The 27,575-nt window shown below is 39.2% G+C and overlaps 1 protein-coding gene across 1 annotated transcript in view; it reads right to left on the bottom strand.

The window, feature by feature from the left end:
• LAMA3 (laminin subunit alpha 3) overlaps positions 1-27,575 on the bottom strand; it is a 158,538-nt gene that overhangs the window by 84,825 nt on the left and 46,138 nt on the right. Inside the window, exons 14-27 of the mRNA XM_020785668.3 lie at positions 26,461-26,595; positions 21,703-21,840; positions 21,056-21,102; positions 20,643-20,742; positions 19,006-19,058; positions 16,216-16,321; positions 14,948-15,047; positions 14,091-14,247; positions 7,984-8,116; positions 6,458-6,600; positions 6,173-6,273; positions 5,920-6,073; positions 5,190-5,350; positions 2,610-2,718 (exon numbers count right to left, since the gene is read on the bottom strand). Coding sequence (XP_020641327.3) covers positions 2,610-2,718; positions 5,190-5,350; positions 5,920-6,073; positions 6,173-6,273; positions 6,458-6,600; positions 7,984-8,116; positions 14,091-14,247; positions 14,948-15,047; positions 16,216-16,321; positions 19,006-19,058; positions 20,643-20,742; positions 21,056-21,102; positions 21,703-21,840; positions 26,461-26,595 — 1,637 coding nt within the window. The remainder of the gene's footprint in view (positions 1-2,609; positions 2,719-5,189; positions 5,351-5,919; positions 6,074-6,172; positions 6,274-6,457; positions 6,601-7,983; positions 8,117-14,090; positions 14,248-14,947; positions 15,048-16,215; positions 16,322-19,005; positions 19,059-20,642; positions 20,743-21,055; positions 21,103-21,702; positions 21,841-26,460; positions 26,596-27,575) is intronic.

Raw genomic sequence — 27,575 nt, 5'->3', positions numbered from 1 at the left:
CTTTCTTAGTTTTTTTCCTCTTATCAGTAGGGCTTTGTGAGGTTAGACAGGAGTAGAATGTGATAGGCAAACAGTTATGACACACCTGTAGTAAATAAGATTGAAATTGGTCCGGCTGACAGTTACTCATGGTTTTGTTATGGACAACTCATTCATTCTCAGTAAGAAAAGAAGTTTTAAAAATAGGGTGGGGTGTCTTAGGCTGCTTTTACTGCACATAGATAGTGAGGTAATACATCCTAACTCCACTTCTGGCAATAGGACTCTGCACATGTTGACAACACTTATTTACTTATTTACTTATTTACTTATTTACTTATTTATTTATTTATTTATTTATTTATTTATTAAATTTATACCTCGCCCCTCTAGACCATGTCTACTCGGGGCGGCTGTACATAATGCAACACTTGTACATAATGCAAAGCCAGAACTGCTGAGTTATCCTAGGTTACTGTAAAAAAGCCATGAGCTAATTCAGCCCCACATGACACCTTCCTTTGCATAGTTGGGTTAAAAGAAATAGGAACAGAATACTGTACAGCTACCCCAACCTGGAACCTGCTTTGTTGCTTTGCAGCAAATCAAAGTTCAGAAACCAGCAACTATTCATCATTTATCATTGGCTTATGAATAACTGCCCAGTTTACCAGGCTTTTTATAAACTGTGCCAAAGCTTTATTGTTCTGTTACATTTTCAGTTTTATTTGGCATGCTTTTATTTGATTGATTTTCCAGATGTCCCATTGAGTTGGGAAATTGCTGCTAAATCTCATATGCAGTACAGAAATGTTTTTACATAAATGAATAACAACATAGGGTAAGCAAGATATTGCTCTCCTGAGGAACCTCTGTAGTTCAAGAAATATAACTGGGTACCACTGGCCTGTGAGCCAAACAATTAATGACAGAAGAATAAAAAATGTAGAAGGGAGGGAAGGGAAGGGAAGAGGAGAGGAGATGAGATGAGAGGAGCCAAAAGGAAACAAAAGGAAAAGATCTTGATCAATAGGCTCTGGGCACATTTCCTTCCCACTTCTGGGCAACCAATAACTACTAGCAGATAGTCAATTGTTCAAGCATTGCTCAACATGAATATACAAGTGCCTTGCCAGAAGTAAGAATTTCACTGCTTTTGAATGCTACCATCATGGAGTCACATCACACCAAGCTTGTCTTTACCACAGTACTGTGCCTATGCACTATGTTTAGGAGGCATGCAAGGCACAGAAAAGATTAAGAAAATCTTTTAAGTATCCAATAGGTGGTAGTAGATCAGTTACAATAAAACAATAATTATTTAGAATGGTCTATGCATGAAAATTATATTTCATTCAACATTTCATTCTGTTTCCATATGTCCGGCAAAGTGGATGTGTCCACAAAAGCTTACCTTAAAATATAGTTAGTCTTTAAGGTGCTGCATGTTTTTGTCTTTTTTGTTTCTTTGGATTGTGCCTGATATGCTTGCACAGACTAACACAGCTACCTCCTCCAATAAAACACTTGTAACTGCTTGCTGTACACAGCCAATGTCTTATTTTTCAAGCTTACATGTAGTATTTTTGGGACTTATAGAACTTTCTCAGATTCCTTGGAAAAAAATAAATTCCCCTAAAAGGTCATTTTAGCCTCTTAAAGGGGGACAAAATTTCATAATCTTGTAGCTTTCCTTTAACGAGGCCACTTTTGTTCCCTGGCAGATGATTTATTTGCACGCAGAAGGTCTCAATTTCTGGCCAGTTAGAACAATCAAGTACCAAGTAATGAGAAACATCTCTACCTCATATCATGGAAAGCTACTAGCACATAAACAACATAAACTTTTATTAGTCAGAATCCTGTTTGCCACTCCTGATGGTGTATAACTTCATTGGCACAAATTTCAGTGAACTAGAACCCATTAAGAAGTCTTCTTAGGCATCTGCTGTCATATACCAGTTGCATGACTCAGTGTGCACCCAGCAAATGCTTACCCTTGTTGGCAAATCAGCACTCTTGAATGCAGAGGAGTGAGCCCCTTTCACAAAACTAACTTGCTTATATGTTTGTTTGCATCACTAACCAATTAGATGGATTTCATCTTCCTTCAGCTAGCAAAAAAATAACAACAACCCTCCTTTCTTCCTCCACATGTTTTATTGTCCTTTGTTTTGTTAGTCATACTTTTTTCCCAAGATGTCCCTAAGGAAGAATGCAGGTTAAACCTTCTCTGCATTGACATGGAGATTTCTCAGTCATGTGGGGCTGCAAATCCATGCAACTTTTAACCTTCTTTTTTCCTTCTTATAACTTCTGAATGCTTATGGAGCCTGCTAACCATTGGCAAATACATTTTTCCAGAACCAGATAAGTCCGCGTTCTCATCTTTTTCTATAAAGTGCTGGCTTTAGGAGAGGATTGGAACTGCAGAGGTAGACTGCCAGCTAATTCTTAACTTAATGAGCTGGGATCCTGCTATGCACTTTAAGTGAATTCCCAGAAACTCCAAATAATCCTTACTGCTGAAATGTATGCCAGTGGAGTCAGGGTGGTGTAACAGGATTCTAGCTGATTAAAACAGATTCCATGACTTTCTCTTTGGGAAAACTATACAAATAAAAACATACCAGGAGAAAATCTATTGCTGATGACCTGAGATACAACTTTGCATCAGACAAAATATCATAAACAGCAACACGATTCATGCCATCGATTACAGCACTGCGACACAGAAAGCTGAAAGAGATTTATTTTAAAGTTATTAAAGTTGTCATATTTTTTAAACCAGCTATATTCTTCCCAAAAAGTATTGATATTTTCTTGCCTTGGCCTAGAGAATGTTTACATTATTACATTTACACTTAGTACTGTTAAGTAAAATAGAGAACATATGATGATGGAAAAATAGAGAAAGATGTTGGAAATTAATCTAATACAAATTTAAGAACCATGTTTAGTGTCAAAAAATTACAACTTATTTTGAAATCTAGCCACCTTAGAATTCAACATGATCTGTATACATACAGAAAATCCAGGGCAGGATACGTAGTGTGGTATAGTAGATAAGAGTGACAGACTAGGATTCAAGAGACTTGGGTTCAAATCCCCTCTTGGCCAAGAAAATTCATTGGGAGGAGGGTTGAACAGGTAAGATGTTAAGTCTTAGAAGGAGTTGTCCCCATCTCTGGAAAACCAACCTGCTATATTCCAAGATAAAATGTAAATTGTAGGGATACTCTGGGTGGCGGGTGCGAGGAAGAAACTGCACTCCTGTGAGTTGAGGGGAAGTATCCAGTGTTCATGTCTCTTATAGAAGCTAAAGCAAGGTCTATGCAGCCCGGCTGTTCATCTGCCTGGCATTTCTGAGGGGACTTGATGTATGAGTTTACAGTCTCTATTGGGTTCTTGCCATCTAATCCCCTGAATATGGGTATAGATCTTGGTACAACTGGAAGTACCTTGTCCCCATGCCAATACTTATTTTGCCATTCCAATGAACCTACATCTTTCAATCTCCACCAATCTCCATTAGAATGGCCGTACATTTCATAATTGCAACAATCCCCCCTTTTCTAGCTATCATCCCAGTTTCTATCTAGGCCATTTGTACATGTTTCTGCTTCTGATCAATACTGGGATTGGATTTCCCACAATGGGCTCAATTTTGCTTGACTTTGGCTTAGTGAGTTGACTTGCTACTAGGCACCGGGGGGGGGGGGACTTTTGAATTGCCTGGTCCTCAAGAGACAAATTTCCAGAGAGAGGGGTGACCTGTTTTTGTTCAAAACCTTTGACTGAAGATATTTCATCCATCTTTCCTTGCAGAGTTAATTCCCTCTTTAATTGCCCCTCTTTTGCCTTCAAGGCCCTCTGTTGTAGATTTTGGTTGGTGCACTTCCCATTTTGGATGGTATTAGTGGTTTCTAAAAGGTTAAATAATGGTTTAAAATTCATGCTCTGGTCTAACGTTATGACAAGGAACTTTCAATGATGCAATAATGGCTTTTGGCCTATGTTTAATCTGTGCTTGCTTAATAACGTTATGTCTTAAAGGAAAATGTTAATATGGAAGTTAATGTTTTAAAATGGATCACCTGTACTTTAGAGGTTATGGAAATTATATTTTAATTGTAATATATTTTAATTGTAATATATTGCTGCTCTTTGACCATAAATAATTGATTGAACAAGTAAAGCCACTCCTTAGACGTCTCATTTATCTTGAAAGCCCAAATAGTGTTACTAGCAGTCATTTCTGCCATGACACCACTCCCACAGTCATACCATTCTATCAGCCTCAACATTTCTATGGTTAGAGTAACTTCTTTTACTCATGGATTCCAAATCCATTCCAAATGGAAGGAACTGGTGAGAACAGAATGCTCTTCACTGCCAAAGCTATGCTGAATATGGCAGAATGAGTAGTACAACTCTGGGGGGTTGGGCCCAAGGACTCTACTTACTCTTTATCTCAAAGACTCTATTTGAGTGATATATAAATGGATCTACTACAATGCTATAAATGTTAACTAATATGACTCAATGTGAAGCAACTAAAAATTATAAGATTATGCTCTTGGCATGAAAAACCTGTCAATACTCTTCATTCTACTTAAAACATCAATATATTGAACTAAGCACCACCTTATCCTTAAACACGGTTAAAGGATGCAAATGAACCATGGGACTATGTGCTCTCTTTTTCCTCAGAACTCTTTCCAAGGTTTTCACACAAATCCAATTAAGTTCAGAAGAAGTAGCGTAGGTGATAAAGACAACAGTTAGAATGAAGAAATGTTACTCAGCTACTGCAACCAATAAGAAGGAAAGTGAGAAGATAAGAAATACAATAAAAGAAAGAGTAGGCAATGTCAAAGTGTCCAAAAATAAAAACAGAAAAACAAGAAAGAGAAAGATGAAATTAGCAATTGGAATGAGACGATGGATCAAGGGGATAGAACATGCCAATTAAAAATAGCAAGTAAAAATAACTGAATAAAGAAAAAATGTTCCTGAAGAACTATCCAGAATAAGATAAACCGAAGCAGCAGAATAAAAACCAGCAAGTAAAAATAGCAAGTAAAAATAATTGAATAAAGAAAAAATGTTCCTGAAGAACTATCCAGAATAAGATAAACCGAAGCAGCAGAATAAAAAACAAGAGGAAAATGTCATACTTGTACTGAAAAACTTCGAGATACTCTCACCTATATTTGCAACTGTATATATTAATTCTTCCTTCTGTCACTTGCTCGGGTCTGTTAAGTTCCACACTAACAACATATAGTTGGTCATGCTCATTAGCATACTCAAGAACTACTACATAGCGACCAGCTTCAGGGACATTTAGCTTCATTTGTAGTTCCACCTAAAAATATAATAATAATTAAACCACATTTCAATATTACAACAACTATTATAGGGATTCCACCTCTTTTCATTAGTATTTTAGGCACTCAAAATAAAAAAAAGGATAATCTACACTCTAAAAACTGAATCTAATCTGCCTGGGCAGATGAATATCACCTCACACATTCCGATAAACCCTATTTCAAATGCCTGAATAGGGCCACTATTTGTATATCACTCCCATAATATGATTTATTCATATTCCAATAGAAGCATTTAAAAAAATATATCTTAATCAGAACGCTTGTGGAGAGTAAGAGTATTAGTCCCAACCCTTCCACTGTTGCTATCCATGTGTCTGAGGAGGAAGAGCTATACTGGACATGGAGTTTCTCCACACAACTGGAAACCTTGAAAAATCAGGGTTCCTTATCACATAGGTTTTGTGTATAGAAGAGTCTCTCTTCTTCAGAATGTCACTTTTCATATGAAGAGAGCTATAAGAGATGTTTGCTTTTGTCTGGTAGGCATCAGGCATTCAGATAAATCCTTTGGTGAACATCTAAACTGAGTCTTGAGATATCTTACCTCTTGACCACTGATGTGTGGCATTACTGGATGTTTGATTGTTGGCTGTTGGTGAGCTACTTTCCTGTATTCTCCTCCATGCAAGAAAAATGTTACTTCAGATCCAAGTACACAGCAAAATCTATCCAGTGGCAAATGCTCATACTGTAAACAACTTCAAAAGAAAAAAAACCCAAATTAATCAAGAAAAGGTAATGAAATTTTTAAAAAGTGAACATGCTTATTATCTTATTCAGGAAAGAAATGAACTTACTTATCTGTTGTATCTTGGCCTGGGTAGCTGCAAGGCTCAGTAACTGATAACTGCAGGAGGGGTGCTTCATAGTAATCACTAGGTAAGAGCACCAGGTAATCCTAAAAGGAAGGACAAAGCAAATTAATATAAACATGCTTATCATAGTGAACATCACTGAAAATTGTTCTTTCCCTTTTTGGAGCACAGAACCTCAGATTTTGCATACTTATCCTTCATATCAGTGGTATCCATAAATATAGTCTATAGGAATTTTAATCCTATAATGCAAGGCAAAATTCTTACCAGAAGAACTCCCTCAGCCATGATTCTAATAATCCATGTTCCCCGTCCTAATGAAAATGGATCTGCAAAGCTTTTTCCTGGGACAGTGACAAAAGCCGGTTCTCTGCTGGGTGGGAACACAGTATCTTTGCTTTGATAAGTCCCTAGCATAAAACATAAATTAGTAATAGTACTAATTATTTAATGATTTGTGTTCTAGCAATGACATGTTATTTTTTAAAATGAGAAAGGTAGCAAATCACTCTTAAGACAAAGGAGTAGGTGAATTAAATGAATCTGATCTGACAGCATGGAAACCATTCCTCAGAGCATTATAGTCAAAGTATGATCAGTTCAGACATAACTACCAGAGGCCTATTCTGGTCTATTTCTCTGAGAACAAACCACAAGGCCACACATTCCGCTCTCCCTTGTGCAACTTTGGAACTTACAGCCTCGCTTCTTTGAACCATAGTTTCCTGTGATCTGTGAATGAGAATCTATGGTTTAATGTTTGTTTACAGATCAAACCCTATTTTCACACTCGATTAATAAATGAAAGTGAAACTATGGTAAAGTGAATACTTAAAAAGTATTCTGTGCCTAAATGTCCAGTGCCCATGGCAGACTTTGTCTTCTGACACTGTGCAATGTAACAGTTGGACCAGAATATCAGGATCCTGCCAAATCCCAGAATATGTCCCATTCATATTTTGCCACGCTATAGACAAAGACCCAGGTTTCATGCTTCAGTTCCTTAATACAATTCCCTACAAACTGTTGAGAAGTGGTAGTTTTTCAATAAATATTACAAAAAAAAAAGCTATGCTAAAACTATTCACTCCAAAAGCATCTCAAGAAAGAGTCACAAGCAAAAATAAAATGTATTCAAGGTAGGAGTACCACACATGTCTAGTTAGCTTTTTCAATAACAAAGGTATCTCAGAAGAGAATAGTGTGACATAGTTTAACTGGAAGAGTTAGGGATTATCTTCATGATCAATTTTTAAAAGATGATCAGGTGTGCAATTCTTTGTTTTAAAATATTTTAAAAGCAAATTAAAAAGAAGGAAAACATCTGGCCTTTGAGTTGCCAGGGACTTTTTACTTTCTTTCTTTCACCATGACAGTTGTTTCCATCTAAGATGAGTAATCTGCTTGGCATCACACTCCTGACTGGCTCCTTGGGTCTATATGTCACTTCAATAGCTATGAGGTCTGGATATACAGTATATATTTTTAAATGAGGCCCGCAGCCCACTTACACAATGAGGAGGCCAGCATTTTTAACAATCTGAGTGAGGATAGCAGCTGAACATATTTCTGTTCTATCTCAGAAGTTCATGAACTTCACTGTACTGCTATTACATATCACTGCCACTAGCCATTGCACTGCTACTAAAAATGAAAGCAAATGTCCAAATTTTAGAAAGCAGCTGCAAACAGAAAACAAACTACCCCAATCAACTTTTTGTTGAACTAAATTCAGTGCCCAAAGGTGCTCATCAACCACCCTCTCAGTTCCAGTGCCATCATGTTCTACCTACCTTTCCGAGGACGAGTTTGATATGCAATTATGTGACCAGATATTACTGCAGGTCCAGGATTTATATACCTCAATATAACATGAAATAAAGAGAGGTTTGGTTTCTCCACATTCAAAGTTATCCTCACTTCATTCTGCAAAATGAAAGTTAATAAAGAAGAAAAAAGAATAGCCATAAAGTGCCAAAAGGATAAACCATTAGAAGCCATGCAAGCAAAATGCTCAGTTCCTACAGAAAAAATGAAAACATATAAACATATAAGACATATATGCAGAAAAGAAAGCATTTTTCTGGGGTAGGGAAGAGAAAGACAGGCAAACCTAGCAAGAAATTTTATTCACTTACAAGTGTTATTAGGGTCAAAATGTTTTCCCTCAGCAATTGAGATGGTCCCTTTAGAGGTTTTTGAAACCAAGCTGACATAGTGCAGTAGTAGGTGGAAGAGCTTAGGAGAAGCCACAGTGACAGGCACTACCACCTCTGGCTGGGGAAAAAGAAGCAAAGAAGAGGATAGGAAAGCTTGTTATTTAATACTACCACCCAAAGGCAGAAAATGTCTAGAAACATTTAGCAAATGTAAACATTTTAAGAAAAATAAAGTCATGGCCAGTTCTGATGTAGCACAGTCTACGTTGCTTATTATAGACCTTGATAGTGATTGATGCCTAGTCTTAAGGAGACAGATCTGGAAGTTGGTGGTTTCTATGTCTGCTTTCCTATATGTAAGAATGTGGGAACTCCATGGAGCTTACTGCATTAAAAACCCTGTGTAGGACAGCACTGTGAACTTGCTCAGCCATATGGTATCATGCAGATTGTGTGATGAACCTTAGTATTAACTCCTCTGAAAAGCTGCATGCCAATATCAGTCAAAATTCTGATCCTCAGCATAGTAAACCTCATTAGAGAAGGCAATTTAGTAAGTCAGCTCCTTTAGAATTTCAATTGATTCAAATGGGCCTACTCTAATTGTGGCTTCTGTATGGGGTGGACTCTCTAAATCCACATTGATTCAATGGGCCTACTCTAGTGCAATTTATTAAGCTAAGCAACAGGATTTTGGCCAATAATTGATCATGCACCTATAGACCAGATGATCTGCAGAGTTTGCAACGAACTTTAATATACGCCTTGAGCTCTGTGCAAAATGCCTCTTATCTTGTTCGGTGAAAGGTGGCCATATAGGCTGAGATATTCTGGAGGCTGAAACCCAAACAGTACCTTTTTTACATTCAAACCATACCTCATCCAATCCCCATACACCTTCTAGTGTGGCCTTCTCAAACACCCCTATGTATTTATCCTGTGACCATCCAAAAACAGTCTAGGCTACAACACAGCAACTATTATCTTATTTGTTATATTAAATCTACACAGACTACAACTAGGGAAGAGGGAAGAAAGAAAAGAAAAAACATTCAGGGTGGAACTGTCAGCACTACTTCTCTTCTACCTCCAATACCTTACATCTAAGTTCATGGTTCTCAACCTTGGATAGCTCAGTTGTTCTTGGACTGCAACACCCAGAAACCCCTACCAGCACAGCTGATGAAGAAGGCCTCTGGGAGTTGGAGTCCAAGAACACCTGAGTTACTCAAGGTTAGCAACCACTGATCTAAGCCATTCACAAACTATGTTACCCTACATTAACCTTATGGGGACACAATATGAAACAGTGAGCAATTTTAATTTCTAAAATAAATTTAAAAATCATGAAAACAACTAAAGATGCTCTTATCTGTCCTACTTCAGATATACATGCTACTTGTGGGAAATGGGACTTGTAGTCCAACACATCTGGAAGGCACCAGGTTAGGAAAGACCGGTATAAGCTGTAATTCTACATGATGGGATAGATGTAGATTTCTTAAAAGCATGCTCTGTTTTTAAAGGCTAGAGAAAGCAGCAGAGAAAAAGAGCAATGAGGGAGATGCAATTCACAAATTCATATTTTTGTACTGCAACATGCCTACATGATTAACAACATTTATGTAATCAATCAATCAACACTGCTCCCCCCAGGAAGTAAAAGTGGAAACAACAGAACAAGGAATAATCAGAAACAAGCTATTATAATTTATGATACATCAACGACTTCTCTGAACATGTCCCCATTCTTGTTACAAAAGTAGTTTTAGAAGAGGTTGCCCTGTTAGTCTGTGCTAGCATATCAGGCAAAAACAAAAGAGAAATAAACAACAAAGAAGACAAAAAACATTGTGGTGCTTTAAAGGCTAACTGCTATATTTTAATGTAAGCTTTTGTGGACAAGTCCACTTCTTCAACCATAAGAATGGTGTCATTCTTATGTCCAAGGAAGTGGACAAAAGCTCACATTAAAATACAACAGCTAGTCTTTACATTGCCACATTTTTCTTCTTCTTTATTGTTTATTTCTCTTTTGTTTTTGCTTGTTACAAAAGATGAACCTCCCCTTTTCCTAGGATGAAAAACTACCAACTGAAGAAAGCAAAGAATGTGGTATTATCCAGAAAGATATCCTGATGGCTCTTACTAAGCTTATTCAACCATTTTTGCATAGTGCTCAAACCATTTATTTAGTACATCTGATTACATTGTCAATCCTTTTCACATGGGCTGAAGAAACTGCCAACCCAAGAAGGGTTTCATTATAAACCATGATCAGCAAGAAGTTGCTGCAATGGTAGTAAATGATCTAAACAAAGTCTCCAAGAAAGCATTTTATTTAGAAGTTCAAAGGGTTACATGGTTTTATTCACTGCCCCATACTAATGAAGGTTAATTGGTCCAAATCAGCTCTCCCCCTCCTTGTCCTTCTAAATCTACTAGGAAAACATTTTTAAAATGACTAATTCAGACTTTACAATGCACGGCCACCCTAAATGTATGGAAAGACACTACACTTCCATTAGTTCTCTGGCACTCCTGGTCAAAATTTGTATGTTGAAATGTTTTTACTATGGCTATGAACACTACGATGTAATCAGAAGGTTTACGTGAATCCAAACCACGTCAACGGTGTAAAGGAGATGTTCTTCATCTGCTAATATAGTTCTAGTAATGTATCATAGAGTATATCTGACTAACTCTGATTAACAGATACTTATAAAGTTTCACAAACACAAGTAATCTTACAGACACTAGTACCTGTCTAGAATATCAAATGTGTTGGTGGGACTCAATAGCACTCCTAATATGTATATCTACACATAAGAACATAAGAAGAGCCCTGCTGGATCAGGCCAAGGGTCCATCTAGTCCATCTTCCTGTATCTCACAGTGGCCCCACCAGATGCCTCTGGGAGCACATGAGAGAACTAGATACCCATCTTCTGATATCCCTCCCCTGCATCTAGCATTTTGAGGTACCTTCCTTTTAAGGAAGATACCTCAAAATGCTGGATGCACATCCTCATCATGGCTTGTAACTTGCGATGGACTTTTCCTCCAGAAATCTGTCCAATCCCTTTTTAAAGGCATCTAGGCCAGATGTCATCACCATATCCTGTGGCAAGGAGTTCCATAGACTAGCAACATGCAGGGTAAAGAAATATTTTCTCTTGTCTGTTTGCACTCTCCCAACACTAAAGTTGAGTGGATGTCACCTGATTCTGGTATTGTGTGAGAGGGAAAACAGCTTCTCTTTATCCACTTTATCATCCCCTACATAATTTTATACGTCTCAGTCATGTACACCCTCAGGCGCCTTTTCTCTAAACTAAAGAGCCCCAAATCCTGTAGCCTTTCCTCATAAGGGAGGTGCCCCAGCCTAGTAATCATTTTAGTTGCTCTCTTCTGCAGATTTTCTAGTTCTACTACATCTTTTTTTGATTTGCAATGACCAGAACTATACACAATACTCCAAATGTGGCCTTAACAACATTTTGTACAATGGCATTATAATTTGGCTGTTTTATTTTCATCCCCGTTTTTAATGATACCTAGCATGGGATTGGCCTTCTTCACTGCTGCTGCACAGTGGGTTGACATTTTCATTAAGCTGACCACCAGTACACCAAGATCTCTTTCCTGATCCATCACAGACAGCTCAGAATCCATCAGCTGATAAAATTTTGATATTTTTGCCCCAATGTACATTACAGTGGACCCTCTACTTAAGGAATTAATCCGTATTGGAATGGTGGCTGCAAGTCGAAAAGTCTGTAAGTCGAATCTCCATTGACCTACAATGCACTGAAAACCGATTAATCCCATAATCAGTGGTTTTTATTCTATTTTTATTCCATTTTGGTGTTTTTCTGGTCTGTAAGTCGATTCTCTGGCTGCAAGTCGAATCTAAATTTTGCAGCCAGAGAAGTCTGTAACTCGAAAAGTCTGTAAGTCAAGCCGTCTGTAAGTCGAGGGTCCACTGTACTTTACATTTTCCTATATTGAAACGCATTTGCCATTTTGCTGCCCGTTCTCCCAGTTTGGAAAGATCCTTCTGGAACTCTTAAAAACCCCTTCTGGACTTCACCACCCAGAAAACTTCCATGTCATCTGCAAACTTGGCCAACTCACTGCTTATCCCTGTCTCTATGTCATTTATGAACAGACTGAAAAGCACTGGTCCCCAGGACAGATCCGTAGGGCACACCGCTCTTCACCGCTCTCCATTGTGGAAATTGCTCGTCAACCCCCTACTCTCTGTTTCCTAGTTCTCAACAAATTCTCAATCCATAAATGGGCCTGCCCTCTTATCCCCTGACTGTGGAGTTTTCTCAGTATGCTTTGGTGAGGGACCACGTCAAACGCCTTCTGAAAATCCAGATAGACATCCACATGTCAGGATTTTCTCCTTTAACTGAACAAGGGGTTATATTTAATATTGTAGTGAGAATGCAAAGTCATGCCTGTAACATCAAGTCAATGAATGACTGATAGCATACAGATGGGACAAGCTTAGGTAATGCTTGTCAACCATGTTCAGCTGCTATGTCTGCAGTGATAGGCTGCTCTCAGTATTGAAGCAGGAGAATGAGCAGCACTTCGCCACTCAGTTGTGAGTCTGGTGGTCATTGCTTATGTGAATGTTATGCTGCTCTGAGATATTCTATGCCAATGTATATATTGCCATGTATATATGTATATATGTCTGACCAAGTCTAATATATAATGTTATAAGTCTTATCAGAACTCTCTCTGTGTATATTTTCTCACATGTTTGTGTATTTATTCTGCTAATTAAGGGAAGGATTTGAAGCTACCAGATAAGAGCCTCTGCTCTAAGGTTTGTTTTCCCTAACAGAGTGCTCTTGCAAGCTTCATTATCCTGACTCCAAGCTTCTGGAGAGGCAATAGCCATATCAAGCCTCTGGAGTTGGCCCCACGCCAACACCACTGCCTGTTGACCTTTTCAAAGGATTCTAAAATGTTTGTGAGGCAAGATCTGCCCTTACAGAAGCCATGCTGATTTTCCCTCAGCAAGGCTTGTTCTTCGATGTGCTTTTAGATTTTATCTTGTATGAGGCTTTCCACCACCTTCCCTGGAACAGACATTAGGCTAACCAGCCTGTAGTTTCCCAGGTCCCCCCTCTTTCCCTTTTTAAAGACTGGTGTGACATGTGCTGTCCTCCAGTCCTCTGGCACTGTGACACGTTGACCTACATGATGTTGTCCAAATATAACAAGTGCTGGGCTAACCTACAGTATATGTGTGAGGTTACACCTGCCTTAAAATCCCAGGGCCATTTCCAAATTGGTTATCTTTGGGTGTGATCACAAGTGACACTTTAAGCGAGATCACTCCTGTTATAGCAACCTTTTCCAATGCAATCTGGCATACACCTTTGCAGCCATCTACTCACATCCTCAATCACATAAAGAGACTCCTTGACCATGCTGAGTATCCTGAAGGTCATAGACTGGGATATCTCCAAAGGACTGCCAGAAATCACTTAGCAAACCACTCCAGAAATTGCAGAAAAAGCATAGAGAGCCATCACTGAGAAGATCTCTTTCCCTCAGATGCCGAATACACAAGCAGACTAGACTTTATTAAATAATGTTTCTTTCTGTATCTAAGTATGGTTTAAGAATATTTGGAAATAAAGTGAACTGGACAAAGAAGATGAAATCACTCCTTCTTCCCAAAATGATTTCACAAAAAGACATTAAGTACCTACTTGTATTGAGGACATCTGTGCATAACCTCTCCAACTAAAACCAGGAAATTCTTGAGGATCATAACCAAATCGGATTCCTCTTCCATTAGGAGAAGTCCCATCTTCAACCTCATATTTTATGTGATGTAAATCTGGGAAATAGTAGTTCTTTTCCGGCCTTTGATAAATACAAAATTGCAAGAGAAATCAACACTTTGTTTTCTTTTAAAAATGTCAGGTCCTACCTATTAAAAAGAAATATAAGACATGAAAATAAGGAGATATAAAATTGCTCTGCTGAATAAGACCAAACAGTTATAGACCACTAATACTTTCCTCACAATAGCCTTGGAAAACTCAAAAACATAAAGATACTTATTTCCCCACTCTTTGTCTCTCTTCATCACTATGCTACTTTGGTACCAAAATGTCTGCCTAGCTATCATCCCTAAATTAGTTTTCTTATTTAATTAAATAACATATAGTCTGCCTTTCCATTACAAAATGAGTGTTCAATGTGACTTAAAACACTCAAAGAGCATCCAAACAAAGTTCCCACACTCATAACATTTTTTTAATTCCAACATTTAAAGCAAACAAAAAAGATTTTAAAACAAGAAAGAGACAGAGCAGAAGTAAAATTAAAACCACCAGGAGTTAGCCAACATAACAGAAAAATGGCTTCATCATTTGCCAATAGTTTAAAAGGGGAGAGGAAGGGAGGGAAAACTCCTCGTAGGATAGGATTCCAGGATCATATAGGAGGCTCTCTGTGAATCTGGCACCTCATATTCACCCTGGAATGTTTAATGCAAGCCAGGATATAAATAGGGTTAATCAATCATACCAACCAACCTTCACTTTCCAATCTTACTTACTCTTTGCAAGTTTTTCCAACTATGTGCCTTCTGCACTGGCAGTCGCCAGACAGATCATTGCACACTTGACTTACAGCCCCTCCAACATCACATTCACATCCTGCAAGAGAAGATCCCATTTTTAAACAGTAGACACAGAATAAGTATTACCAAAAGAAAGAACCATAGAAAACAGTTTTCATATTCCTCACCACATTTGCTTCCTTCCTCTAGATCTATTCTAATTCATCTATACCCTTCTTAAAGTGTGAATGGGATAGAATGGGATACAGTGCTCCAGAAAAGATCTGATTAATGCACAATAAATAACTTTGTATTATGTATTCGCGAAGGCTTTCACGGCCGGGATCTAAACTTTGTATTACTTGGAAGCTGCCTTTCTGGAAATGTCTTTACCCCTACACACACACACACAAACACACATGGTGACGATTCCTTCTACCACTTCTCAGAGACGTGGGTATATTCTTCCAGCTTGTGCTGGCACAGCTCGAGAATCCTTACATTAAGGCATGCAGATCAGGCTGATACTGCAGAGACAGAAAAGGGCAAGGAAGAAAGAACTGGCATAGCACCAAAGGCTCTGTCAGTTTCTCTTCAAATGGCAGCACAAACAAAATAGGGTAAGCGGGGAATCACTGCAGCAATATCCTGCAGTAGATCGCTTTGTAAGTGCCTTGTGATGCTCTTCAGCCAAATCTTTCCTGGGGCAGGATATACGAAGTATTTGTTTCAGGCAAATACTGATCTGACTCTAGGTCTTTCTTGCCTGCACTCTCTCTCTCTCTCTCTCTCTCTCTCTCTCTCTCTCTCTTTTGACCATCAAAAAAATAAAAAAAAGGAAGGACAAGAACAAGAGCCAATCAATGGACAAAGGCACCATATCTGACACATTGTATCTCTAGTTTGAATGGAGAAGATGGAAACGATATTATTTTGAATACTTCCCTAAATGCCAAATATTTGTTAGATTGGACCATCATAAATATTTTCTTATATTTGCTTAACCTATGCCAAGAGTTTATAAGGCTGCAATCCTAACTGCTTATCTGTGTTCAAGATTTTATCTGGAGAGTAAGAAACTCTGTTTCAACTAACTGTAGTGTATGATATAACCTGTTAGGTTTTAATAGAAGGTTCTGATTTATACACATAAAAATATTCCAAAATTTTAATGTAAAATACTTCATGTCGTGTTGATGTGAGGATCTTCTTTTGAGAAATCTATTGTTCTGTGCAAAATATTTTATAAATAAATCTTAATGTACCTTGACATCCAAGATAGTTCTTGGCTTCCAAACCATAAAAGCCATCTTCACAAGTATCACAAGAATCTCCACAAGCATTAGGTTTGCAGTAACATTCACCATCCACCTGAAGGAAAAGGGTGACATTTTAAGGAAGCTTTCAAGTGTTCTCTTTATGTATTTCTTATTTCAAAATGTTGAACTGGAATAATAAACTAAAATAATGGGTCTGAACAGTAATTTACAGTATTTGCCAAATGAGGCAACATTAAGTGTATCTGATAAAGTGGACTACATTATAACTTAGTTGTCAAGACACTCCTCAGTTCTTTATTATTATCTTTGCTGTGACACACCAACATTAGGTGTTCCTCTAAAATAATCTGCTTTTAAAACGAGGAAAACGAGCATCTTTACATTAACTAGGTCCTGTTTTGTAGAGGTTAAGATTTCCAAGTCTCAGAGCACTGACAGAACATTCCAGGAACTGCTTTGCTTCTCTAGACAGCAAGACAAATTTCAGGGTGAGTGGTACTGGAGACGTGGTGTGTGACATGGCTTGGGAATGGGATGCCCAATAACTGAAGGGCTAAGGCCCCCTTTTGATTGGCTGGCTGATGAAGGGCCATGTTCCAAAGGAGTGCGGTGAAATAAATCAAATTAAAAAGCAGATACCTGGGATGTAAAATCTACCAGGACAAAATAGTACAGTGGTGCCTCGCTTAACGGGCACTCTGTTTAGCGACGAAACCGCATAGCGATTAACTTTTTGCAATCGCATTGCAATGTTTCCTATGGGTTTTTTTCACTTTGCGATGATCAGTTCCCTGTTTTGCTTACCGATCATTGCAAAGCGATGATTTTTAACAGCTGATCGGTGGTTCCAAAATGGCCACCGGGTAAAAAAATGGCCGGCCGCTGTGTTTTCGCGTGGATACCTTGCTTTAGAGGCAGTGAAAATGGCCGCCGTATGGAGGATTTTCGCTTTAAGGTGAGTTTTAAGCCCATAGGAACACATTGAAGGGGTTTCAATGCATTTCTATGGGCTTTTTAAAATCACACAGCGACAAAATCGCTTAGCAGTGATTTTTGCTGCATGGATTAACATCTCTATGCGAGGTACCACTGTATTAGAATTCCAATATAATTAAAAGGGCATAGAAGATAAAAAGGTCTTCATTTGGTTCCAAAATGATATTAAGGTATATGCCAGGCAGATTCTAGAACTGAAGGAGGCAATCGAAGAAAGCTCTTCCACTCTTGACTACCCACTGTACCTCACTGGATGGGAGCATTCATACAAAGCACAGATGACACCTTCAGAGAATAGCTCGTAGGAACGGGAGAAAGCAATGTCCAGGTGCCAAGTTACAAAGAGCTTAAAAGATTGAAAGCAACATGTCAGATTATACTCAGAGAGTAAGGATGAGATTGGACTGTCAAGGATTTCTTTGAGGCATGCAACTTTCATTTCTTTTAGACTACAGTTCCCAGAATTCACCAAGGATTTCCTCAGGCAGAATTCTGAGAGCTGTAACTCAAAGACAACATTTTAAAGAGAAACTTTTTTCACCTTCATTGCACAAAAAAAAAAAAAAAAGGAAATGGTTTCCAGCGGTGTCTGGGACTGGTGCAAGGATTTGGGAGTCTCTAGGGAGTACAGTAGTGGTTCCCAAGCATGAGCTCACAGGTGTTTTTGGACTAAAACTCCCAGAAGCCTCCACCATTCTTGCTGGGCAGAATTTCTAGGAGTTGTAGCCCAAGAATATCTGGGGACCCAAGGTTGGGAATCACTGCAGAGCAGGAGGAGTACTTTTACCTTTAAATTTTTTTAATTTTAACTATGCTTATATGATCATATGTACCATATTTTTCCGTGTATAAGATGCTATTTTTTCCTAAAATCATTACACTAAAAATTGAGGGTGTCTTTTACTCAGAAGTAAGCAGAGATAGCTGAGGGGAGAACAAAATGAGACATATCTTGTCTCTGTAAACGGGCTTCCTTTAGTCATGAGACTTATCTTCCTAGAGTCACGAGACTTAGCTTCCTCAAATCACGAACCTTATGGAACTGATGTCAGCTGATGCTGTACTAACCAACTGGAATACTCCTTGTTGGACATGGAGCCTGTAGGAAGTGCTCAGATTCAACAGGGCCTCCTAATGTGCGAGCATTCTAAGCCCAGAGGCTGAATACTCAAAACTAAGTTTTCTTAATTTTTGGGTTAGAAAAGTGTGTGGGGGGGTGTCTTATAAATGGGTATGTGTGTTATAAACAGAACAATACGGTAATTATCACTGCTGTAGACTGCCCAGGATGGCCACTGGTCAGTTGGATGGTATACAAATTGAATGAATGAAAAGTCTCATTGCCCATCAGGCTCTAGAGAGAAAAGCTCTCAAAAGAATTACCCATTCCATGTTTCCTTGAGACTCCCCCATGAACCCTTGAATCACTCTCAGGCACTAGAAGCAGTTTCCTTCTTGACAGACCAGTATTTGTCAGAGCTGCCCATGGAGGTGGGGAAAGTTCCTCTTTAAACTACTGTTTCTGGCCTGCAGCCCCCCAGATTCCATTTGGGGAACTTCTTGATTAATTCCCTGCAAGTTGCAGTCCAAAAGAAATAAAGGTCTCATGCCTCGTCTCTTATGCCTGACAGTGAAGCTGAAAGATAGTTGCCATTGCAGATCAGTATTGTGTGGCCCAGCCTCCAGAAAGAATCAGCTAACTATGGCTTGGCACAGTTCTGTTCAATCAGAAACTAAAATAATATGCAAGCAAAGCACTTATTAGTGGAATGTTTTTACCTGCTGACATTCTCTGACTCCACTCAGTGTCCCAAATGCACTGCATTGGCATTCTGCAGAGGCAAGCAAAACAACCAGAATACTATTATCAAAGGTTCCCCTTTATATCACTGAAGCCCATTGGTTGATTACTAAACTCTGGGCTGCCTTATGTTGAGGCAGACCCTTATTCCACCTAGCCCAATTTTGCTGACTCTGACAGGTAGTTGCTGTCTTGTGTTTCAGGCAGAATTCTTTCATAGCCCTACATGGAGATGCCGGGCATTGAACCTTTAGTCCTTCTGCATGCAGAGCATGTGCTTTACCATTGAGCCACATACCCTCCCTTAAAAAAATTCACTGAATTCTGTTCTTCTAATACAAGAGATAAACATACCTGAGACCTATTCACACAATACTCTACCTTGGAACTCCAAACATGTAGCATGAGAAACATTATCATAAATAGAATCCATCATTGGGAGACTGTTTAATTACTGATGTTGCTAGATTGGCATTACAGGAATAGCAAGATTCCATATTAAGATAAATACAATTAACCTTTCTCCTTTGTACTTTTTTCTGATAATGTTCCTGAATTTTTCAAAAACATAGAATGATGATGTATCTATGCTAGGTTTAATTATTTATAGACATTACAGGACAGGAGTTGGCTAAGAATATTAATTATTTGTGTTACTAGTGGAGATCAGTGCCTTTACAAAGAACTGCAAGAACCATGGGATGTTTGATGGTATTTGTATCAACCTGGGAGAATTCTGCTTTTATCAAAACACAGTGAACTCCTGATCACAGTGTATAAAACAAATGAGTCATGGTCTGAGGCTCCGAAAGAGGCCCAGGACCATTCAGAAGTCGAGAGAGATCCACGTCATTCCCAATTTTAAAGGCTCATAGTATGTTGAAAAATGGAGAAATGCCAAAACAAGATTTAAAATTGTGTGTATTTTTTAAAAAATGTCTGCAAATTATTTTTCTCCATTCATGTTGGAAGCAATCCAACGGTGCCTACCATTGCCCAGGGGATACCCAAATGTGTTCACAAGTCCTCACATTCTTCAGGGAGGCTCCTTCCATGTCCCTCAGTTAACAAATTGGGACATAAATATAAAGGTGATGATGAACATCTGCTTCCATTTCTGTCACTGTATCTTATTTAGAGGTAATGTTAGAAGTCTAAAGTTGAACCCCTCTGTCAATGTGAGGCCAGGATGAAATGGCCTTCCTGCCCCCCCTCGTGCTCCACCAGCTGTGGGAGGGTCCTTGGAATTTCAAATTCACTTCCCCCCCCCCCTCAAGGCTTCCAAACAGAAATCATTAGCTGGTTTTAAGAAGATAATTTGGGCTGAAAGTTGTTAGCTCTAAGCTGGGCAAACTGAGGTAGGTGCCTCAAAACTAGAATTGCTGGGAGGCAAAAACAGCAGCATACTGGCTATTCTTCCTCAGTGAATCAGTGCTGAGGTAAAGCTCCACTCCCAGTCCAGATGGCCTCTGAACATGCCATGGTGCTTGGGGGTGCCATTTTGTCCTTTGCCATAAGAAGCAAAATGTCTTGGACCAGGACTGAAGCTAGAGATAGCTAAAAGAAAACCACTAGTATTATTTTCCTCACATGTGGTGCACCAGTGCAACTTTACCTATACATCCATCAGGGTTTTCTCTGGCCAGATTCCAGTAAAGTGGTTTACAGATGCTACAGGCAGGGCCTTCTACATTTTGCAGACACTGGCAATAGTCCTGAAAGACAAAGGGATGAATGTGTCTGTCATTAAAGGAAGCTATCTCATCTTATTCATGAAAGTCCTTCAGATATTTTAAGACTGCTACCATACCTTCCTTTAACCTTTCATCTCCCAGGCCGAACATACCCCATACAGGTGTTAGCCCTTAGGAAAAGTAAATGCTAACATGCTGGTTGCTTTTTTTCTTTTTCCTTCTCACTTTATTAAGCTCCACTATATTAGGACAAAATGTCAAGTGCTCAAAACACTGTGTTAATCTCTTCCATAACTACAGTGAATGCAAGCCAATTCTACAACGTAGTACTTACAGAATAAGAATCCATAGTTCCAGCTGGGTCACACTCCTTGCTGGCACCTTTTCATAGTCAAAGAAGAATGATTTATGCTGAAATACTTTTTGCAATATGTATAGCACCTACGTAAACAAGTTATTTTACTCTATACATGCACAACAAACTTGTGAAGTTCATTCATTTCAAAGATCATTATTATACCTAATTTAAATAGCAACTTTAATTTCCATAGCAGAGAAAGTCTTTGAATTCATGATGTCCACATAATCACTGTCCTTTCCATTTTACCAATACTGAGGCCAATAACACACACTGAGTTATCCACTGAGTTTATACATGGCTCCATACACTGATGTATGTTGTCATTGAATGATATGGCTGTGTACAAAGAATGAGCTTCAGGGCCACAATAAAGCAGTAAGAAGGATGTGTTATGATTGTGTTTGTCATTCTTAAAGTTGAAACCCCAAACCCATGTGATCCAATATTCTTTCTAGTCTCCCGCCTAAGCATCTGGTACTCAGAACTGGAGGCATAAAAAGCAATTCATTTCACTACAAGGTACAGCAGCTGAACTTGATAAAATCCCCTTGTCACTTACAGGCCCAAACATTTCTTGACCACTTCTACAATTTATCCATAGACACAGAAATAAATATTACCTTGGCAATGAGGAAAATGGTTGGTGAGTGAAAAACACCTGTCACACCACTGGCCTGTGATACCTGGTCGACACTCACACTGCCCTGTGGCTGGATCACACGTGTCGTGATAGGAGCCATGAGCTGAACACCGACAAGCTGAACAGAAATGTTTATTGTAAAAGGTTGGCAAGATTTATACACCAGATATGTTGTTATCTGACTATTTTTGAGATGTGCCTAGATATATTGTACTACAGTTCCCATCACTCTACCATGATTGTAGGCCATAATAGCTGGAATTTGTGGGAATTGTAATTTGACACAGCCTCTGGCAATCCCTCCTGCATGATAGTATGCGTTCTTTATATAAGATTAGAGACATGCTCAAGCAAGCAAAGGCATCTTTCTGGACCACTGCATTCCATCACTTTTATAGAGAAAGGAAAATATATGTGTACCTTGGGGTTACAAGACTGTTCATCACTTTGAAGCCCCTAGCTATGCAGACGGTCTCTATGAAGATGTAACACAGAGCAGGAGGTCCCTCATGTAAGAAAGGGGAGCCCTATTCTCTTTAAACTACAGTAATATTCAGGCATTGAGTTGATTGAGGCTAGAGATAACAGTAAAGGAAAAGCCACAGAGAGGACCAGGCATGGGAAAAGCGATTTTCTTTTTCAGAGTACAACTCATAGAATACCCCAGGCATCATGACCACTGGCTTTTATCACTTTCTTTGTTATAACTTCAAGAAAGCAGAACATCTCACTCAACCGTGTACAATTCAAAAGGCACCTTGGACTCAAATCAACCTCATTACAACCTTCTTTCTCTTTATTACTAATGTTTAGCTGTATCAGTCCTACTACTATTTATTATTTATTTATTTATTATTTGACTTCTACCCTGCCCCTCTAGACAGAGTCTACTCGGGGTGGCTTACAAACAGTTATAAAACATCATAAAATATAATCATATAAAATCATCATTATAACTATCAAAATATATCGTAAACAATCACATAATTAAATCAATAAATTTAAGAGTTCAAGATGGAGGAAAAAGAGAACTAAAGAGAAAAAAAATCAGATGCTGACTGGAGGGAAGGCCTGCCTGAAGAGCCAAGTCTTTAAATGACTCTTAAAAACACGCAGCAAAGGTGCCAGGGTGATTTCCGGTGGCAAGGTGTTCCATAGTCAAGGGGTCACTGCTGAGAAGGCCCAGTTTCTTGTTTTTTCTTTCCAGGCGTCTCTCAGCGTTAGGCCCCACAGTCGTCTTTCCTGGCTAAAACGGGGGACTTAGGTGGAAGAAGGCGTACTACCACATTTGGAAGAATATGCTAGCTTAATTCCTCTTCAGATGCTCCTGCTCTCATTAGAAACAATGAAATACTGTACCAAGCATATCAACTTCATATCCATAAAAGCAAGAACTAACATGGAAGGACTTGAACACTACAGGAATACACATATAGGTACCAAAATACTGTTACAGTGGACCCTCTACTTAAGGAATTAATCCGTATTGGAATGGTGGCTGCAAGTCGAAAAGTCTGTAGGTTGAATCTCCATTGACCTACAATGCATTGAAAACCGATTAATCCCATAACCAGCGGTTTTTATTCTATTTTTGTTCCATTTTGGTTTTTTTCTGGTCTGTAAGTCGATTCTCCGGCTGTAAGTCAAATCTAAATTTTGCAGCCAGAGAAGTCTGTAACTCGAAAAGTCTGTAAGTCGAGCCGTCTGTAAGTTGAGAGTCCACTGTACTTAACTGCACATCACACTGGAGTATATCCATTGACTCAACAGGGATATTGTGAATCAACTCCTTTCTAAGTTTTATTGATTCAAATGGGTCTACTCTAATTGTGACTTATTCTAGCATAGTAAGTCACACTTAGAGTAGGCCCATATGAATGTAATGGAACTTATAAAGGAGTTGACTCACCAAATCTCCATTCATTTAATCAGCCTAATCTAGTGTAATTTTTTACACTAAATAATTGGATTTTGGCCAATGTATTTAAAAATCAAAGACCTACAAACCTCTACAAATAGCAGAGAAGAGAAGGGAAACAAAATGCAAGGGAGATAGGGAAAGTTACAGAAAATTGAAAGCAGACTTCCAAAGAACAGCAAGGAGAGACAAGAGGGCCTTCTTAAATGAACAAAGCAAAGAAACAGAAGAAAATAATAGAAAAGGAAAAACCAGAAATCTGTGCAAGAAAATTGGAGATATTAAAGGAACATTGTGTGCAAAGATGGACATGATAAAGGACAAAAATGGGAGGGACCTAACAGAAGCAGAAGACATCAGGAAGAGGTGGCAAGAATACACAGAAGAACTATATCAGAAAGATTTGGATATCCCGGAAAACCCAGATAATGTGGTTGCTGACCTTGAGCCAGACATCCTAAAGAGTGAAGTCAAGTGAGCCTTAGAAATCATGGCTGACATGTGCTTTCCCCACAAATGGACTCCACAGTAATTCAATACTGAAATACATTCACACCAGCTATTGTGCAAATGCAAACACTGCCACCTTCAATTGGACTTTGAAACATGAGTAACCCAGCACAAGGATGCAGCAGAAAAGTAATAGGAAGCAGCCAATACTATTGTTCTTTTCTCACACACAAATTAAATCTATTATTTTCATCTACTTCTTTGTTCCCTGCTGATGTTTGCATTCTCTTGAGTTTTGTACATTGATTTCTAGAAGGTCTGTGGAGGTGATCCCTGGAGGTATAAATATGCAGACGTGGAAAGCTAAATAAGTCAATGGGTCCTGAATAGGGACAAAGTACCTATAAAGATGGGGCAACTTAGTACAGTGGTGCCTCGCATTGCAACATTAATTCATTCCGCAAACATCGCTGCAGAACGAAAACGTCGTTATGCGATATTAAAGATTCTCCATAGCGCAGCCATTTCTGGTGCCTCTTAAGCGAGGAAAAACAGCGGGTGGCCATTTTGTTTACCCGGTGGCCATTTTGAAACTGCCAATCAGCTGTACGAAAATGGTTGCTTTGCGATGATCGATTCCCCTAGCAGGGAACCGATCATCACAAAGCAAAATTCCCCCATAGGGAACATCGCAAAGCGATCACTTTTGCAATCACAAAAAATGCATCGCAAAGCAATTTCGTTGTAAAATGGAGCGATCACTATGCGAGGCACCACTGTAAAACAAATTTAATCATCATTTACTCAGGGGTGGTGCTGGGCCTGGACTTTCAGGGCCAGGTTCAGGGCCCTACAAGTGAGTAGGGCTTTGTATTCTAGAACAGTGGTTCTTAACCTTGGGTTACTCAGGAGTTTTGGACTGCAACTCCCAGAAGCCTTCACCACCAACTGTGCTGGCTGGGGTTTCTGGGAGTTGCAGTTCAAAAACATCCGAGTAACAAAGGTTAAGAACCACTGTTCTAGAAGGCTTTCATGGACGGGATCCAATGGTTGTTGTAGGTTTTTCAGGCTGTTTGGCTGTGTCCTGGAGGTTTTTCTTCCTAACATTTCGCCAGTCTCTGTGGCCAGCATCTTCAGAGGACAGGAGTTAGAACTCTGTCTGAATTCTGGTGTAGTGTGTGGGATAAAACCTGATCCTGCAACTGCAAATACTTGACAATCCGTAGCATTTTGCAACAAGAGGATTCTTTAAGTACACATTATTTTGTAATGTCCCATTCCTTAAGGAGCTAATATTCTGCACTCACACAAACATAACACTTCTTTTTCCTTTTATCCTGTTGTGGTGGTCGTCAAACAGCACTTTCAGTTTTCTGGATTGTGTGATAATGACAACCTATCACTATCATGCAACATTTAATCTTGTCTTCTCTGATTACTGCCTACAGCATGTCATATTCTGTCAGTCACCACTTGGAACAGTATTACCAGAACCCCAGTTACAAGGACAGAAGGCAGAAGAGCCATGTAAAATTACGAAGCAAAGTGTGTTGCAGGAAACATTCTAGCCTCCATATTTAAAGATACCGCAATAATAATTAGGTGCTGTCACCATAAGTCAGAATCACCTTGAGCTAAAGAGGAAATATTACATGCTCTGTGAAAAGGTAGAAAGGGGAGAGGAAAAGGAGGAGGAAATTCAAGAAAGCAGGGAAGGAGATGAGAAGCAGCAATGGCAAGTTAAGTCAATGCTGCCATGCCTAGCCAGCTCAGTGTTAGTGGAAGGTGTGGGGGGAATCTGGCAGCATTTTGGTGGTGGCAGGGGCATGCAGGACCACAGAAAAGCAGTGGCAGTTGGCTTGTGAGTTGCTCACCCCTACAAAATGAAAAAATGGCAGCCCAATGGCAAAGGTTCAGCCCTCTTGAATCTTAAAAAAATCCTAGGTAGCACACTGAGAAAAACTCTGGGCAATACCCTGGATACTTGTTGCCAACATGGGTAGACAGGATCTTAAACATGTGTGTTCAGTGATAAGCCATGAGATTTACTCCCAGGTGTGTACAGGACCACACATGGACTGATTTGGTGTAACAGTGCTTCTTACATCTGAATGAAAGACAGAGACCCTGAACCTAGATATGAGGCCCCAAATCTCAATAAGCTCCCTTCCAAATTCCCAGGAAGCAAGCATGCATTCAGAGGGCTTTTCCCCTCCTTCTTTTTTTCCAACCATCATAACCATTTCACAGTACAATGATTCTTATCTATTTAACTATGTACAATGAGCAACCCTAAAGGCACTGCCAAATCTACCTGCAAGACTGAATTACCATTAGACAGATGTAGTCTTCTTTTAAACATATTTTTACCTTGACAGAAGGGGAATGAATGATACCCAGTTCGACAGACATTGCACTGATGGCCATCTACCTCAGAACGACAAAGGCATCGTCCATGGGAGTCACATATTTCTGGCTGCGTACCAGCTAAATCACAATCACATGCTGCCAAGAAAAACAGAATGTTTTCAGAGGTCATTGTAAAATCAGCACCCTTAAATAAACCAGGACTAAATTGTATTCTCGAAGGCTTTCACGGCCGAGATCTGATGGTTGTTGTGGGTTTTTCGGGCTTTCTGGCCGTGTTCTGAAGGTTTTTCTTCAGAACACGGCCAAAGAGCTCGAAAAATCCACAACAACCATCAGGACTAAATTATTACAGCAGGATAGTGGATTTCTTCCTCTGCTTTATTTTAGCTTGTTTGGCAGTCCACAAGTTGACTTACTGATTATGACAAGGAGAATTCTAAATAAGTAGATTTATTTATGTCACTGCAGGTATCTTGTCAGCTGCAAGCCTGGCACTAAACCAAATGAACCTGTGACTATAGTCCCATAGTATTAACTATGCTGGGTTTGGATGACTGAATCTGAAAAATCTGGAGGGTCAGAGGTTCCCCAGCACTGCCCACAACATGTCCACTGAAAAGCTACTGGGAAGCCAATTCGTACAAAGAAGATTCAGAAGCTGTTCTCTCAGGTAGGGGGTGCACTCCAAGCCTTTTTGTTTTTGTTCCACGGTTGTGCTTGCATTGGTATCACAAACAACTGCTGCTGGCCAGACAGAAACAAAGACTGAACTGTACCCTCTGTGTTTGCAACATGGCCCAGCAGGATGCAACAGAAGTGGGTCATTACATGGATGTCATGTGGCCCAGAGAAGCAAGTGAAGGAAAATCTTTTTTCCTTTCAGGATAAAATGCCTTTAAATCTGCTCAGATGATTAATAGCACCATGTTATATTGCAGGCAAATTCCCTTCAGTTTCTTCCAGTAATTTTATGGAAGGACACTGAGAAATGTCCATATATTTTATGATTCCCCTTTTACCAAGCCAATGTTTTCTTCTTCTTCTTCTTCTTTCTTTTCTCTGTAGGCTCTTGACAAAAAGGCACTGTATATCTTTTTGAACAGAGAGAAATGAGC

The sequence above is a fragment of the Pogona vitticeps genome, chromosome 4, assembly GCF_051106095.1.
Source record: "Pogona vitticeps strain Pit_001003342236 chromosome 4, PviZW2.1, whole genome shotgun sequence".
In the NCBI taxonomy this organism is placed as follows: Eukaryota; Metazoa; Chordata; class Lepidosauria; order Squamata; family Agamidae; genus Pogona; species Pogona vitticeps.
This window is presented reverse-complemented; position numbering and strand designations above follow the sequence as displayed.